Below are 17,452 nucleotides of genomic sequence, written 5' to 3'. Positions count from 1 at the left end.
AAACAAATATTCTCTGAGGGTTGTGATTGGTGAATTTAGCCCATGGGGAGGGTCTGTTTGGGGGTCAGAGGTGACACTTGTCCTATAAAGCCAGGGTAAGGGTCTTGGCTATCCTCATCAACAGTAACCATGAGGTCCCTAATACTAGCTGTGCTCATTGGAGTGGCTTGTAAGTATAATGCTCACAATACTACACTGACTGAATGTATTTCATTTCCAGACTTCAGATGCTTGTGATGTTCTTCATACTTTACTTTACTGGCTCAACTCAAAACTCATCTTCTAGCCTTTTTGTCCCAAATGTGAACAGTTGCAACGGAGGAGGACAAGATCGTCGGAGGGTATGAGTGTCAGAAGCACTCCCAGGCCCACACGGTGTCTCTGAACTCTGGATACCACTTCTGTGGAGGCTCCCTGGTCAGCGAGGACTGGGTGGTGTCTGCTGCTCACTGCTACAAGTTGTGAGTGTATTCGAGACCTAACAAGGCTGATTCCCCCGGCTGGGCTTTCATAAGAATATAGCCGACTGTACATACTGTACGTACATAACGAATAAGCAGAACTCTAAGAGCAATCATGACATCAAATCCAGTAAGAATTTGAGATCACATTTTAGATGACTTGTGTCCCTCCCAATATATCTCCATCCTCTCTCTCTCTCTCTCTCTCTCTCTCTCTCTCTCTCTCTCTCTCTCTCTCTCTCTCTCTCTCTCTCTCTCTCTCTCTCTCTCTCTCTCTCTCTCTCTCTCTCTCTCTCTCTCTCTCTCTCTCTCTCTCTCTCTCTCTCTCTCTCTCTCCTTCCAGCCGTGTGGAGGTGCGTCTGGGCGAACACAACATCCGGGTCACCGAGGGAACCGAGCAGTTCATCTCCTCGTCCCGCGTCATCCGCCACCCCGACTACAGCTCCTACAACATCGACAACGACGTCATGCTGATCAGGCTGAGCACGCCCGCCACCCTGAACCAGTACGTGCAGCCCGTGGCCCTGCCCACCGGATGCGCTGCCTCGGGGACCAAGTGCCTCGTGTCTGGCTGGGGAGACACCATGAGCTCCGGTGAGTAGTTGTTCACGCTTCTTTGTGGTTTTATAAATACAATTGAATTAAACTCAATTGTATTTGTATAGCCCTTAATCACTGGTACAGTCTCAAAGGGCTTAACAGGCCATATGTTTATGACACCCCCCCCCCCCCCTTCGACTCTTGCCCCCCGAAGGGCAAGAAAAAAACTCCCTTGATTAGCAAGGAAGAAATCAGGAAGGAACGCAGAGTGGGGGATCCCTCCGTCCAGGGATGTCCAGAAGTGCAATGGGCGCCGTAATTGACATACTAGCAGGCAAAACATTTTAGATCATCCCTGATCCTGATGGTTTTAGAGACGTGGCATGTTCAGTTCATCTACGATAGTTAACAAGGGTTTTGTTCTTCATTCCTGTCCTCATTTAGTCATTGATCCAAAGTTATTTGTCTTTATAGTCATTAATGAGTAGGGGGTTCAGTTAGGTATCTCTCAAACGGATTCCTACAACACAACATTTCCATGGGGACTGAAACACCCAGGCCATAAGACAGCTGAACTCCTGAGCTACCTAGCTCACCTTTATGCCACTTTATAACAGTCGACATCTGGCTAAAAATGTCTGTTTACAGTCACAATTCACTCTGTGCTGCATCCGTTTATACCTTAGTTATTATTATATATTACAGTTACTATTATATTTTTATTTTATTGTAATTACTCATGCCCAGTATTGTAGTTTATTCATTTATTTGTTTATTTAGGCTTAGCTCCCTTACTTGTGTTTCTTTATACTTTTACTTTTCTTTATATTGCACTGTTAAAGGAGCCTGAGACTTAAGAATTTCATGGCGAGCGACTGCGTCTGTAATTGTTGTGCATATGACAAATAAAACATATTGAATCTTGAATCTAATCAATAGACAACAATCTGTTCTGTTGTGTTTAGCCGATGACAGCAACAAGCTGCAGTGTCTGGACCTGCCCATCCTCTCCGAAGAGGACTGTGACAACGCCTACCCTGGCATGATCACCCAGTCCATGTTCTGTGCTGGCTACCTGGAGGGAGGCAAGGACTCCTGCCAGGTACTGTCCTCACCGACCACAAGGGTCCCCGGCCGCGTGTCCAACCATGAATTAAATCACTCATTTTAAGACACACTTCCTCCATGCGATTCATTGGATTCTTCTGACAGGGGCGGTGTGTAATTCTGTGCTCTCCTTGCAGGGAGACTCCGGGGGCCCCCTGGTGTGTGATGGAGAGCTGCAGGGGGTCGTGTCCTGGGGCTATGGGTGTGCCCAGAGGGATTTTCCCGGAGTCTACGCCAAAGTAAGTCCCTCAGTCACAACTCTCACTCCCAGTCTTCCTTCATGAGACATACACTAGCTTGGACTCACTCACAACTCTCAAAACGAAAAACTCGACCAAGTTTTGTCATTGATACTGTATGTTCACGATGAAGCAAGGTCGCATTCTCCATGTTTTAGTCCCGATATTTAGGTTTGCCAGTAAGACCCATACACAGAGCTTGAATTGATACGAACAAATTCGCAATCTCCCATTCAATACACTACTAGCTTGAATTGACAAGTCTATAACAAGCTAAGTTGACACATTGAAATCTACACGATGAAGGAAAGTCTAATTCTTCATGTTTTTTTTCTCCATCTTTAGGTTTGTCATTTCAGTGACTGGCTGGAACACACCATGAGAAGCTATTAAGTTTGACCACACAGTGTTTCCATCAATCTACAATGGATCATTCTACCTCAAAAACACCATTACTATACCAAAACCTTGCTTGATACTTGAAACATACTTTTAGAGTGTTAATAAAGTCGTCATTCTTCAATGAGTTTTGTTGTGTTGTGTGTATTTTTCTCCTGTCTCCTAATTATCATCAAATTCAAAATGTTTGTTCATTTTGATAAATCCAACATCATACTCAGAAGGTGGAAAATCAGATACCAGGAATTAGATCAACCAATTGAGCAGCCTCTTCTGCCTTCAGAAATATGTAGGTTTTTGTATTGTATATGTATGTATTAAAAAAAAAAAATATATATATATATATATATATATATATATGCACTGCTTCATCGTACTACTGCAAATATGTGTACGGTTTTCCTCTACTTATCAGCTTGAATACGTTGTGGTCATTTCCCTCTGACCGCTTGCATGAACACAAAGAGATGCAGCTAACTGTATGTTTGTTTTGGTATTCAGCACAATATTCTGTACTTTTTATACAATGGTACATTGAAGTCCCTGGAGGTCAGCAGTGTAATGGAACTGTGAGGCTATTAGCTATACAACCAGTCAAGGAAAGGTACCTACATTAAAGGTTTAGTGTAAATGTAGGTGGCCACTAGCGGTGACCACTAGGACATGGCAGAGGTAATAACCTATTTATATTTCTCAACGCACAGTATTGAAAACACCTCCTACTGCCTCTATAGTGCTGAAACTACATCCATAGACCTATAAGTATCGCCATCTGTTATAAGTATTGATCTTTTATCTCGACAGCAGTTGGCGCTACAAGCCAATGTTTACTTGCACTGCGGTACGTGAATAAAGGTTGCTTTTGAGAACGTAACGTTGTGCAGTTGTATCGCAACAGATTTGTTTTGGATACCAAATTTCTGAAAGAAAAAAAAGTTGTGTTGAAGCATGCACACCCACCCACCACAATCCCCCCATCTGAACTGCCATTAGTTACGCTAGTTAACGCTTGGATTAAAAAAGTGTGCAAACCTTGAATTCACTCCTCTAAATACATAGGATCTTTAGGCCAATCACAGGCTATATAATGGGTTTCCAGGGAAATGTGAAGGTGAGGGGATAGGACACCATTGATATATTGACATATATTAGATATTCAAAAATAACTTCATAATCTTTCAAAATGACTCAAAATGACTATACATTTATTCTGTCAATCACTGAAGTTATCCTGGATTTCGAAACATCGAGCAGAAGACAAAATGGAACATTATAATAATGTCAACAAAAATGATGATCATCATTGGCATCTAATCATCATGAATTTATTGAGGTGTGCAAATTTGTGCAAATTAGTGCAAGTAGAATGAAACATGCAGGAAAGGGCTGCACTGCTACACAATTCCATAAAATATCCTAAATCGTACATCCTTAAATGTAACAAATATGCAGGGAATGCAGAATGTTAGGATGTGTCGAATGGGCCATTTTTCATTGTAATTATAAGAGTACAATGTTCTACATGTAACATATGCCGTCCGATTAAATGGCATGAAACACAGGAAATATAAAGCTGTTATACAATGTAGGATACACAAAAAGCTTATCAGAAATGACTATACATTGATTACACATAGAAAAATGTGTTCAACTATTAAACATGTAAAAATAATGTACACTTTATCTGGCCCAAATAAAGCCACATGCTGTACGTTTCCATACAGTGAGAAAGCATACACCTGTGTGCAAGCCAAGGTCAAAGTCCAGAAGTAGATTACCTCCCATGCCACACATGGCCTACTGTCTCTCATTACCTCAATATGCCACCATGAAGCACACATTACTGCATAAATGACAAAGAACCATACTGCTACTTTTAATACTGATCGTAAACCCCTTGATTTCAGGTCAAAATCTGTTTGTTTTAAGGTAATTTTTGATTGATTCCCAATCTCATCCATATTCCCCTTGGTCTTGATTTGACTAAACATTATCAGGGGTGTGTCCTAGCGGTTGGCAGGGGGCTAAAATTCCATAAAAAGGTCCTGCCAAATCCTCCTCCTCCCATCTGAATCTTCATTTTCCAGACATGAGGTCTCTGGTCTTTGTTCTGCTCTTGGGAGCTGCCTGTGAGTCTCTATACAGTACTAACAAATTTATGCTGCTTGGCTGGTATCTAGTACATATCTAGGACTGCAACTTATTTCGAATACTGACCATATCGACCATATCTCTTATTATATTGAAAAATGTTGCTCAAGTTGCCAAGTTTACTTTGTTCAGCTTTAGCATTGATTCAAGCCTTTTTGTGGATAGAATCAACCTTGGGCACTGAAAGACTTTTTGGCACACAAGTATTCTTCTTTAAGATAAATGTGCAATATTGGAAAAAGTGTGTACAACTAAAAGCTGTATACCTACTGCCACTCCTTTTTGAAATCCTGCCCAGTATTGGCTTGAGAACCGCAAATTTGGCAACCTCTGCAAAATGTGTCTCCACCTAATGCACCCATGCAGCCTTTATTTCACAGACCAAGCGCTGATATGTGGCTGGGATGTGGCTGATATTTCAATAAATTCTGTATTTTTAGTTGCCACCGAAGATGATAAGATTGTGGGAGGGAAGGAGTGCGTTCCACACTCCCAGCCCCACCAGGTGTCTCTGAACTCTGGATACCACTTCTGCGGAGGCTCCCTGGTCAACCAGGAGTGGGTGGTCTCTGCTGCTCACTGCTTCAAGTCGTGAGTCACTTGAGAGTCACTTGTGAGATCATTACCACAAAAGTCACTGTTTAGCTGTTTCAACTGTTGCAGCACTCAATTTTGGAATTAATGTTGCATTTGCATCTCTATATGCAGATGAAAGGATGCCTATGGGTACAATACCAATTAAACCCTTTTGCAGTGTGTGAAAGTATGGAAGGAATGTTCAACCATAACTCATACATTTCTACCACAACAGCAAAATGGACATCGTGCTCGGAGACCACAACCGTTGGTTCATGGACGGCAATGAGCAGATCATCTCCGCGTCCCTGGTGATCCCTCACCCAGACTACGAGTCCTGGCTGGTCAACAACGACATCATGCTGATCAAGCTCAGCCAACCCGCTACCCTCAACCAGTACGTGCAGGCTGTGGCCCTGCCCACCAGCTGTGCCCCGGCTGGGACCATGTGCACCGTGTCAGGGTGGGGGGTCACCATGGACTCTGGTGGGTACACTGCACTATTTTGGACATTGGCGATTGAACAAAGTAGCTTTGAACACCATGGCGGACTGGACCCGCTGTTTTGCAGACACTAGGGATTGAACTAAAGAACCTTTTTGCGTGGCAGTGGAACAGCCTTTCTTCACTACCCCGACCTGTGTTATTGATTGCAGTAGTAACACTTTTTTATTGACTTAGTTATTGCTTTGTTTTCGTGCTGCAGCGGCCGACAGCAACCGCCTGCAGTGTGTGAACGTCCCCATCCTCTCCAGGGAGGTCTGTGACAACTCCTACCCCGGCATGCTCACCGACGCCATGTTCTGTGCCGGATACGTGGAGGGGGGCAAGGACTCTTGCCAGGTGACTCACAGTTTTCTGTTTGTGTGGGTGTTTTGTAGCCAGGTAACCAGGCCATGTTCCATTTGCTTCGGAATATGCATTCAGCCCCCCGTTCAGACTGATTTCCAGCAGACCTGGCCCGGGTCAGACCAATCACTTCCCCCAATCTAATACTGGGCGTGTTCGATGGCTGATCAGAGGCTATGTTGAGGCATTTTCATGTATAACCAAGATTGCTGTCGCTGATGTGTCACTGGTTTAATTGATCTGATTGGTAGTAAGTCTATTAAATTGCATGATATTGGTTGGTGTCAGTTGATAACGCCCCTTGGATTTCAGGAGTTCCAGACTGATACGCAATTTTTAACAATAGACATATCTTTGGTCTGAGCTGCTTACGTTTTGATTTGATTTAATGCAGAGCTTCATCACCAAGTAGAGGATTTTTGTGGACAAATGTGTGACCTCACCTTCCAGTGACCTTCCTGAAGATTATTAAAAAATACTTTTCCCAAAATTAGCTTATCCACACCCAACCAGGCTAGCTTTATCTCAACCTGTGCTGTTCCCACTGCGCTCAGGGGGACTCTGGCGGCCCAGTGGTGTGTGATGGTGAGCTGCAGGGGGTGGTGTCCTGGGGCTTCGGCTGTGCTGAGAAGAACCACCCTGGAGTCTATGCCAAGGTAGAAAAACACAGCCTAATCCTTTCAGAGATTACTTTGGGATGAGCCTTTAAAGAGATATAGTCCTGTGCTTTTCTCACTCATGAAGTTGACATTTCTCCCCACACAGACGTGCATCTTTACCGACTGGCTGCAGTCCACCATGGCCACCTACTAGCACTGACACCTGCTAGAACAAATCCAATGGTTTGAAGAGAATTGACCCGTTGTTAATAAATGTTCATGTATAAAAAGGTCAATGTTGTTTTTTTTGGTATTATGCAACGGTATTCATAGAAAACGCAAAAGCAACACCGGTAGTTGGAACAATGATAAACTGATAACAGTATTAATAATTAAATACAAACGTTTATTTGAACACATGTACAGGTTTGGTAATTCAAATGACAAATAAAGTCTCCCAGCTTCAGTGGCCTCAGTAGCTTGTGTGTGAATTATGGAACGAGCAGACAGTCCTCCCAGGTTTACTAAATCAGCCAAGATAACCCACAGCCTCTGCAGAGCTACATGCTGAAGCCAACTGACAACTTTTGACTTTTGACAGATTTTTGTTTAAAAATGTACCAAGGCATCACAGATGATGGGGCTGGAGGGGTGTACATAGTTAGGAAGGAGGGGGATATGATTCAGAACTTCAGTGGTGCTAGCTTTGATCCAGAAAATGAATGGCAGGTACGTGGGGGGTGTTACAGTCTTAGGCTTTGGCTGCAAACAGCTGTGCCCTCTCCTCCCTGTACGCTTTGAGCAGCTGGTTGATGAGGGTCAGTTCATTCTCCTTTCTGATGGGACTCAGAGGAGGGTAGGGATTTCCTTTGTACTCCAGGACAGCCATCTTGGCTCGATCCAAGTTCATCCTTGCGGGGAGACGTACCATGCGGGTGTAGTCCTTCGGCTGGGTCTCAAACCTGGGAGCGAGGACCTTGAACAGCTTAGGGACCAGATCCTTCTCCTGGATGAGTGGGTGAGTGGGTGGGTGAGAGAGACAACAAGTCAGACTACACAATACATGTAACTTACTATTATATTACTGATATTTTCAATCGACATACCGTTAGCCAGAAACTGGCCATTTTCATTGCTTTCTCATCTGTGTCTCCTCTTTTAGCGTAGTCAATCAACTAGGACCCAAAGATACATTAAGAACAAAAGGTTAGGACACAGGGAGGAACTAGTCCAAATTAGGGATGTCACGAGAACCGATACTTCGGTACCAAGTCGATACCAAAATTCAAAAAACGTGACGGTACTCGTTTTTCTTAGTACCGTAGGTACCGTAGGTACCGAAGATGCAATTCCTCCGGACGTCATGTGGGCAGCATATACACCTACACGGGAACATGGAAGACGGCAACTGCAGCTGCAGCGAGTGCGACGGCTCCGCCTCGACTCGTCGATAAAAAGAATAGCAAGAGTCGTGTCTGGAAGTACTTTGCATTTGGAACGCTGCGCTGCGCTAAACACGCATGGTACGACTGCGTTCGGCATCACTTACTTGTTGTTGTTTTGATTGAAGATCGGCAGGTTGTAGTGGGTGCGGCGGTGAATGTGTGCGTGCGTGTGCGCGTGTGCGTGTGTGTTGCGAGCGTATGCAATTTCAAAGTAAACAAACCAACTCAAAGCCGATGCATGCATCCAAAACTGTTCGTTCAAAATCAAATAAACAAATCAAAAACAGCGTTGCTTATTCGCTTCAAATACTTTTTCTTTTCAAAACTTGATAATTAATACGGCGCGGTACCGAGCGGTTGAAAACAATGTTGGCGTCTCCTGTGGCTGCCTTGCGCACCTGCGTTATATTACTTAATATTAGGTTGGAAGTTATGTTTTAAACCCCGCCATGCACGCAAGTGTAAACGCGAGCCGCATAGCTGCATGACTGCCTGCTTTCAGCGTGTATTTTTTTAAAAATTATTATTATTACTTGAATGCTACATGCCACTGTTCTTTTTTTGTAATGTTAATAGTGGTTTATTTTTATTCATTACTTGAAGGCTACATGCGAGTGCCACTGTTTTTTGTAATGTTTAAATGTTTTTAATAAATAAAGTACATGGGATTTATTGTTTTGTTTTTGACCGTGGTATCGAATTGGGTATCGAGAATCGTGGAATTTCACTGGTATTGGTATCGACTACTAAATTGATGGTATCGTGACATCCCTAGTCCAAATCCAAATGTTCTTCTCAACAATGTGAAACAATAATAGGGCAACTTTATACTCCTCAGACAATTATCTTTACAATATCCCCACAACATACACTCTTCTATAGCCCTAGACTGCATGGCCTACTATGCAGGATAGTCTAGTGGTGGACGTTTGATTCCAAACCAAAATGTTAAAAATCCAAATGTCTGCAGTCTTCGTGGAGGCTACCTGAGCAAGACGCCTAACCAATATACCTTCCCATTAATGACATGTAAATGAATGAAATTAATGATAAAAAGTCATAAGACCCACGTGGGCCACCAAATAAAGAATCTTAGGGACCCCACAGAGAGAAAAGTCAACCTTGGAATGGCTAACAGTTAAGAGTGATACACACAACAATAGTTTTCCTGTCGTAGTCCAGGTAACCTGTCACACAGATTAAGGGAAAATAACTCGTATACAGCATCAATGTCTTACCTTTTCCGCATAGAACCGGACTTCATCAGCCCGTCCCGTGGTGGTCTCTATCCTCTCGTGGCGGACCAGTCCGGTCAGGATGTTCCTCAGTATGTTGATTCTGGACTCGGGTCCGAGTCCGATTCGACGCGCAACTCGCCCATGAGATATAAACAACTGCAACGTGAGACGCATGTTGTTCGTTTGGACAGCCTACAAGGAGGCACACAACGAAAGACAACAATGGGAACTTTCCCTGAAACGTATATATTATGTCTTAATATAATTCTAACCAGCGTTGCTAAAAACGACCCCTAGTAAAGTCAACGCACAATTCCGGGGTCGAAAGCGTACATGCGCAACGGGTGCACTGCTTGAAATGTCCGACTTGCTCTAGGAAGATAAACAAAGTTCCGCTTTGGCATTTGACACTCATTCGTCACTATGCATGCTTTGGTTCGCATTCACAATTTTTTACTTTCTATTAGAATCTATTTATTATGTTCAATCATTTAGCGTACTTTCACGTAGACACTTGTTTATAACGTTTAATACATACGTTTAATAGTCAAGCATAAACGGTGGATCACATCAACTGTCTGTAATGATTACATTATTTTATATTTTTACATTGCTTCTAGTCATTTTGTAAACAGATATAGGCCAATCTTCTGCATTGTCAGTGTTTGAGTAACTTAAAGTTGTTGTATTTTCTATAGATCTTTATGTATATTACTGCCCTGTAGATTCTGCCAAATGTACAGGACACCAACATCTCCCATCTGGGATTATAAAAGTACTATCTTGTATTTGAGAATACATCTTAAAACTACATTTAACACAAAGAGAGTTGCAGTTTTAACGATCAATACATCTCATGGAAAATGCTCTTTGGAAATGCTACCTATTTAATGCAACTCTGTAAGCAGCAGAGTGTATAACAGTGCGATGGATTCCAATTAGTGATTATGCTTAGGGGACTGTTATTTGGCCAGTGGTGAAATTAACCTCAGGCTAAATTCTGTGCTCATGCTGATTCATTTTAATGAACTCTTTAACGGTTAGTATAGGAGCAGACTGAATAAGAATTTACAGATTAAAAAGTATTGGATTGGACAAGTTCATATTGAATACAATTGCATCACAAACATTCAGAAACAAGCCACATCCACCAGAGGTGTCTAATAAACCAACATTGTCTTTATTAGTTTGCCAAAAATGTGTATGTACAGCATATATAATTCTCATGACACCATTAAAATGAATATGAAGAGTGCTTCAGTGATGTGCTCATAACCCATTCACTCTGAGCCGCTGTGCTGTTCTCCGTCATGCATACACAAGCCCTCCTCATCCTTCACGCTGTATGTGTGTGCATGTACTTGTACACCGTTACACATGTGTCGAAGCAGTAGCCTCAGCCTTTTGGAGCTATTTCTCAAGGAGTCCATTCCCCAGTCACCTATTTCTTTTGTCATGGTAAACACAACTACAAGCAAGAGGAAATGAATGGCAGTCATGCCAAAGATGAGATCTGACACAAACAACCAGGAAACCACTATAGGGCTTTGTCGAATATTCAGTGGTCACATACACTTGTATATCTTTTACCATACTCTTACGAATAACACAACACAGTTTTAACATTCTAATACACTCTTGACCTTATAGCAAGATAAACGTTGATAGAACTGTAGAGGAGGGTTTCCGTTCAGATTAGATTAGATCAGATGAATCAAATTCCAGATAACCTTGTTTTTGTTTTTGAAATAAGCAATGGCTAAACCAATGCCTCTTAGTGAGGATACAAATGAGTACACGGTTTGCCTTTTGTATCCTATTGTCGGTGTGTTTGACCTTTTTAATTGAGTGTTTTCATATACTGAAAGTGGAAATTCAGTTTCTTCAAAGACACCTTCACATCGCTCTTCAATCGATTTCTTCATAATTCTAATTATATTACCCATTCTCTAAAATGTACAGACATTTTAGGTGTATATGTACACGTGTTATGTTCGAACCAATGGCATTACGGCGTGGTGCTGTGTGAATGCAGATTGGTCTCCACGGTGACACGATCACAACTAGCCGGAATGAGACGCGGAACAGTAAAGTGCTACATGCAGGACAAACAAAATGTACATTTCAGTTGCTATTTTCACAGTTTCCAAATACTTTTATTTTATGTCATTGCTTAATTGAAGGGGGCAAAACAAAATATGTATATTTATATATAATAAAACGATTAATATTAGCAAATCAATCAAGACACCGTTATGTGTACTTGTTAGGGACAATACCTTGTAGTTACTTACAGTAAAACCAGTGTGTGAAATGTACAACTGTGCTGTACAACTCCTTTTCCCGTTCAAAATAAAATCAGAGGTTAAGAGGATGACCACCAATGACATTATACAAGTATGGTAACAAAAAAGACCCCCACCCCGTTGTTGTGCTCTATTGCATTAGTACATTCACCAACGTCTACATACACAGAAATCAAAAATGTCGGCCAGTGTCCAATGGAAAGCAAAAAAGCATAGAGGTACTATTACATTGATACCATAGTATGAGAGAGGGGGTTGTAATAGTAAATAAGCATCATACTCCTCTATTAAGATATGATTTGCCATTTAGAATATACTACAGCATATTGTATGCAACTTCAAAATGTAGGTTTGAATACATACAATGAGCAAATAGTATAGATTTGTTGAATATCTATATATCTGCTTTTGGAGAGAAAAAGCACAATTTAAACATGCGTTTGTTTTAAAGAAAAGTGTCCACAGTAATCGTGACGTTGTACATTTACACATCTGCATTTTTGTCAAAATTAGGTGGGTGCCACAAAGGCTTATAACAATATAAAGATACTCAGAGAATATAACTTATTTTGTTGCTCACAGGGATATAAACACTATACTTAAGGTATGTTAACATGGCATGACAATTTTGTTGATCAAAGCATCAATTGGAATTATTTATTGTGGACACAAAAAAATATATCAAAACATAAGTCTTGTTTTTGTGTTTTTTTTGCTATAAAGCGAACTATTCCGAGTCATATCCCCCTCCTTCCAAACTATGTACACCCCTCCAGCCCCATCATCTGTGATGCCTTGGTACATTTTTAAACAAAAATCTGTCAAAAGTCAAAAGTTGTCAGTTGGCTTCCCCATGTAGCTCTGCAGTCGTTTTTTTTTCTATTGCTCAATCCACTTTCTCATCCATCTCCCGCCACAGCTCTTACTCATCATCAAACATAAAATATTTATTGCTTCTTCGTTCTCCAATGTGCTTTTGACACTCTTATCTCTCGAGCTATTTGCTGCCGTTCAGGTCACATTCCGATCACGCTCCTTCACAGGTCAGGATGGAAACGCTCTGGGGATTCCATTTTGCATGCACGCTTCCGATGCATTCACTCCATGTTTCCAACGTTGGTGTTTCTTTACATTCGATATTCCGAGTGTTGGTCCCTTTGAGCTTTTTCCCCCCCCAACGATTACTCCCTATTTCATGTTTCTGACTCAATTTATCTTGCTCGTTTCTCATTTAATACTGGCACTCCATTTATGAATCCTCTCATGCCCAACTCTCACATTCCAACCTCACTCCCTTCTCTCTCTTTCTCGCTGTCCTCTTGTCCTTTACATCTCACTTCATTATGCTTTGGTCCCCAAAGACCCTCCACCCCCGCCCTGCATACTGAAGTACTCTGTGAAGGTGGAGCGAGCGGACAGGCGGGGGGGTATGGGCGGAGGGGGCGGGGGAGGAGGTGGCGGCAACTCAGACAGCAAGTCGGCGGCGGTGGTGATGATCTTCTGCTCCTTGTTCCGCGCCACCTCTTTGCCATTGCGGGCCACCAACTCTTCCACCGTCTTCACAGGATCCTGAGAGAGAGAGAGAGAGAGAGAGAGAGAGAGAGAGAGAGAGAGAGACAGAGCGAGAGAGAGAGACAGAGCGAGAGAGAGAGAGAGAGAGAGAGAGAGAGAGAGAGAGAGAGAGAGAGACAGAGCGAGAGAGAGAAAGAGAGAGAGAGAGAGAGGTGAGATTAACAATGGTAACGTCTACATTTGGCCTTGTTTGGGTTCTAGTCTGTTTAATTAAGACGAGACACGTGTGTACAAATACAGCTTATGCGTTTACATGTTAAACTGTATTTGTTCACATGTGTCTCACCTGCTCATATGCTCATTCGGCAAGCAGGCCTCACCTTGCAATTGTCATCATTTAGGACCATCGCAAGGGAAGACCTTATTGCCGAATTTGAATATTATCAGGTGATTTATTTATTTACAGACACTACCAAAATGGCTGAAAGATGGAAGGGGTTAAGCTTACAGGATTAAAGGCTTATTCTGGTCTGCAACCTGTTTGCATTAATTAGCATAGTGATGAGTGGGCTATTGAGGGTTAGGCCAACCTTAGCGACCTTAATCTTTCTGCGGAAAAGTCATAATTTTAAACATAATGTGAGAAAATGGATGAATAATAATGCAATAATAATAGAATATTGATTAAATCTCATATATTTATAATGGCCTGTACTTATCCCTGAGCCCTGAGTTAAATTGCAGTGCACCAGAAATATCAGAAGTAAGTCAAGGTAAAGATGAATGCATCTGGTCCGTGACCGTCTTTGTATCGATGACCGTCTTTGTATCGTTTAACCAATGCCCATTCTTCTTCCTCAGACATTTGTGTTGCATTGAAGCCATAATCATTCTCAGTCTCATTGGGTGCAGTCTGAAGATGTCACTTGTAACTACATAGTCCAAGTCTGCTGTCACATCAACAGCATAACACCAGACCACGCCCACAACAGTCCAACAGGCAGACACACCGACACGTGGAAACGATGCACTGTTCTTTGGAGACATGCTGCAACGTGTGGTGAGATTAAAATAAGATTATTTTTTTAGCTTTATTATAGAGAGCAAAGTGTGGAAGACAGAGGGGAGGACATGCAGTAAACGACCCAGGCCGGGTTCGATCCTGGGTCTCTGCGATTAGGACTGTGCCTATATAGTATGCCCCTTAGCCCAGTGCACCACCGGGGCGCCCCAGATTATAATAAGATTTAAAGAAAGGGAGGCCCTGTGCGAGCCCCTGGGCGCTTCGGCCTGCCGCTCACCGAATGGATGGAGAAAAGCTCAGTGAAGTTGGGCTGCGAGTCGCCCAGGAAGGAGCTGTTCCCGTAGGCGTGGTGAGGGAACCCCTCCCCCGCCGCCTCCCCCACGGGACTGGACAGCAGGATGCCGATCTGGGAGGTCCGGACGTGGTACGGGAAGTTCTTATTGGCTGCAGAAGGCCTTGTGATCACCTATCAGAAGTGGGGAAGGAAATGGGGAAGGAAAAAAAAGCTGAGAAACATAAAAAATATATGCTGAAAAAAAAGAAAAAAAAGTCCTCAGACATGACTTGAGATTAGTTTGCGCACGTTCGTTTTTAGCACATCATTTAGTCATGTAGTGTGATGTATTAGATGCACGCGCCGGCGAGTGCAGAATGTTTGGGGAAATTAAATGTGCAGGAATGCAATAGGAAAGTAATGACTAGAGTAGCATGTGAAAGTGGTATGAATAAATCAGACAAGGAGCGACTCAAGGCTTACAAACAAAATGGAATCTGGTGGGAGAATAAGAGCTGATGAATTGTAGTCTGTGTGTGTGTGTGTGTGTGTGTGTGTGTGTGTGTGTGTCTTTATGTGTGAAAATGCACACAGAGACATTGAGAGAGAAAGAGAGAGAGAGAAAGCAGGTGAGAAAGTTTGAGAGCGAGAGAAACATGCAGACGGAGAGAAAGAGGGAAGTGTGTGTGAGAGTGAGAGAGAGTGAGATAAAGAGAAAAAAAGAATGAGAATGACAGAGAGAGGGAGAGTGTGTCTGTCGTGTCTGTGTATCTGTGTATGTATGTGTGTGTGTGTGTGTGTGTGTGTGTGTGTGCGTGTGTGTGTGTGAGAGTGAATGAGTGTGTGAGAGGCACTGTATGTGTGTGAAAGAAAAAGGTTGTGAAGGCAGAGTGAGACTGTGTGTGTGATTGAGAGAGAGAAAGAGAGCGAGAGCGAGAGCGAGAGAGAGAGAGAGAGAGAGAGAGAGAGAGAGAGAGAGAGAGAGAGAGAGAGAGAGAGGCACCCACCAGAAACACTATGTGGGCGTAGAGGTGGATTCCCAGCTGGATACCATTCACAATCTTCTCCCGAGCCCACCGAGAAATGCCAAAGTTTGCGATCAGAGCCATGACCGGCACTGCAAAAAACCTAGAAACATAGAAAGAAAGAAGAGTTACAAATGATTGGTTATAGCAACAGTATACAAATATAACCATAAGCTCAGCAAACGATGATACAAAACATTGGAAAACCATGCGACTTAATTAAAGAAAATGTAATTGACTAAATACATCATATGCCACTGAAAAACATTATCGCACAAATTGAACAATTGAATATGATTGAAACTGAAAGGGGAGAGAGGAGCAGATGGAAAGAGGCGTTGAATAAAAAAAACATAAATAACAAGAGCAATACTGGGAGGGAAAGAGGAAGATAACAATATAATGATGGGGGAGACAGGGTCGCAACGAGAGACGAGAGAGAGAGAGAGATGAGAGAGAGAGAGAGAGATGAGAGAGAGAGAGAGAGATGGCATTAGTCATTGCAATCTACCTCACAGTTAGCAGTTGCTCAGGCTCTCTGTGAAATTGCCAAAGTGAGTGTGATGTACTTAGGGTCATACACATCCATATGGTACCTTATGTGCATTTCAAGAGACAGCATAAATTATCATAATAGAGAAGACCCCAACCATCTGCATCAAATATCATTCATTACCAGGATGTTACCTAGGGTTAGGGGAAAACAAATGCCTTCTATATGTTTGAAAGTGTGTGTGTGTGTGTGTGTGTGTGTGTGTTTGTGTGTGTGTACCGACTGATCCGTTTTTCAAGTGATGGACAACAGAAATCTGTAATGTATTTATAACTATATTATTCAGGGTTAAGGGTTATCAAAGTGTGCATTAAGCATGAGACTAATTATTTTAGATGAAATGAATTGCAATCTCATGTGGTTTAAGCCCATCGTTTTAATGGGTGGGGTCTATTTTCTCTCGGGGTCTAAGCATCCAAGCAGGTGACAAATTACTGTTCACTCCCCATGCTCCTCATGCCGAGGAAGGATTCTGTAAGGAGAAGAGGCCAGAAGAGAGCACCTCTACTACGACTAAGGGCGCACTCACACTACTCGCCATCTGTACCGTACCCGGATACGTTTGCCCCCTGAAGTCTAGATCGTTTGGCTAGTGTGAGCCCGCCGTCCGTACTCCAGTACAGTTCAATCCCGTGGCCTCAGTACACTTCGGAGAGGTGTGCTCAGGCCACGGCACAGATGCTAATGAGCCGACACCTGAGCTGGATGACAAGAGACAAGAGGCAACCGTACTCAGGCCCGGTTGAGATTGCCTCGTTTGAGCACAGGGCAACGGCACAGTGCTGTACAGTACAGTACAGGGCAACTTTGCCTAGTGTGAGTGCGTCCTGAATCAAGGACATGTTACAGGACATGTGTTCCGGTGAAGGATGGCAACTCTGGGTTTATGGCTCAAGTCAGAGCCCCTACGGACCGGACTCGGACAAAGCAGGGACACCGCTGCGGCTGCAGACCGCTGCACTTGCACTGCACCGCATGTATAAATCAGCTATTCTTCCCTTTATTCAGAGGCCTTATTCAATTGAGCGGTCATTGTAACATGTGACATTGTGCTTTGGAGCCTTTGGTGCTCCCTTGGTATAATATACAGCAAATGTTACGGCAGGAATGAGATAAGCTCTGGGGTGAGGAGTCACCGGCGATGAAAGGCTAAA

General features: G+C 42.9%; 4 protein-coding genes across 4 annotated transcripts; 2 read left to right on the top strand and 2 right to left on the bottom strand.

The window, feature by feature from the left end:
- Window positions 1–129: 129 nt before the first annotated feature.
- LOC311351881 (trypsin-1-like) lies at window positions 130–2,875 on the top strand (the record flags this gene model as incomplete). The annotated part of the gene is made up of 6 exons (XM_084472042.1): window positions 130–169; window positions 311–461; window positions 805–1,055; window positions 1,967–2,103; window positions 2,246–2,347; window positions 2,693–2,875. 6 exons carry the CDS (start codon window positions 130–132, stop codon window positions 2,738–2,740), a joined length of 729 nt encoding a protein of 242 aa, XP_084328168.1. The 3' UTR covers window positions 2,741–2,875.
- Window positions 2,876–4,835: 1,960 nt separating this feature from the next.
- Window positions 4,836–7,135, top strand: LOC311351882 (trypsin-1-like; the record flags this gene model as incomplete). The annotated part of the gene is made up of 6 exons (XM_084472043.1): window positions 4,836–4,875; window positions 5,338–5,488; window positions 5,709–5,959; window positions 6,180–6,316; window positions 6,877–6,978; window positions 7,088–7,135. The coding sequence occupies 6 exons, from the start codon at window positions 4,836–4,838 to the stop codon at window positions 7,133–7,135; spliced, it is 729 nt and encodes a 242-aa protein (XP_084328169.1).
- Window positions 7,136–7,306: 171 nt separating this feature from the next.
- Window positions 7,307–9,943, bottom strand: mrpl17 (mitochondrial ribosomal protein L17). The gene is made up of 3 exons (XM_084472045.1): window positions 9,605–9,943; window positions 8,028–8,096; window positions 7,307–7,927 (listed from the first exon to the last, which is right to left on the bottom strand). The coding sequence occupies exons 1-3, from the start codon at window positions 9,776–9,778 to the stop codon at window positions 7,673–7,675; spliced, it is 498 nt and encodes a 165-aa protein (XP_084328171.1). The 5' UTR covers window positions 9,779–9,943; the 3' UTR covers window positions 7,307–7,672.
- A 984-nt stretch (window positions 9,944–10,927) lies between these two features.
- Window positions 10,928–16,128, bottom strand: tmem145 (transmembrane protein 145). Its single transcript, XM_084472044.1, has 3 exons — window positions 15,728–16,128; window positions 14,724–14,912; window positions 10,928–13,479 (listed from the first exon to the last, which is right to left on the bottom strand). Exons 1-3 carry the CDS (start codon window positions 15,953–15,955, stop codon window positions 13,252–13,254), a joined length of 645 nt encoding a protein of 214 aa, XP_084328170.1. The 5' UTR covers window positions 15,956–16,128; the 3' UTR covers window positions 10,928–13,251.
- Window positions 16,129–17,452: the final 1,324 nt, after the last annotated feature.

This window comes from Micromesistius poutassou (genome assembly GCF_964030765.1).
Source record: "Micromesistius poutassou genome assembly, chromosome: 8".
Classification (NCBI taxonomy): domain Eukaryota; kingdom Metazoa; phylum Chordata; class Actinopteri; order Gadiformes; family Gadidae; genus Micromesistius; species Micromesistius poutassou.
Note: the sequence above shows the minus strand (reverse complement) of the source record. Positions and strands in the feature narration are given on the sequence as shown.

Coding starts and splice junctions, on each gene's coding strand:
- mrpl17 (XM_084472045.1), bottom strand. CDS start 9,778: ATGCGTCTCACGTTGCAGTTGTTTATATCTCATGGGCGAGTTGCGCGT. Junction 8,097..9,604: donor TCCGGTTCTATGCGGAAAAG/GTAAGACATTGA, acceptor TTTGGGTCCTAG/TTGATTGACTACGCTAAAAG. Junction 7,928..8,027: donor TGGCCAGTTTCTGGCTAACG/GTATGTCGATTG, acceptor CCACTCATCCAG/GAGAAGGATCTGGTCCCTAA.
- tmem145 (XM_084472044.1), bottom strand. CDS start 15,955: ATGGTTTTCCAATGTTTTGTATCATCGTTTGCTGAGCTTATGGTTATA. Junction 14,913..15,727: donor ACGCCCACATAGTGTTTCTG/GTGGGTGCCTCT, acceptor CACTTCTGATAG/GTGATCACAAGGCCTTCTGC. Junction 13,480..14,723: donor AGCTTTTCTCCATCCATTCG/GTGAGCGGCAGG, acceptor TCTCTCTCTCAG/GATCCTGTGAAGACGGTGGA.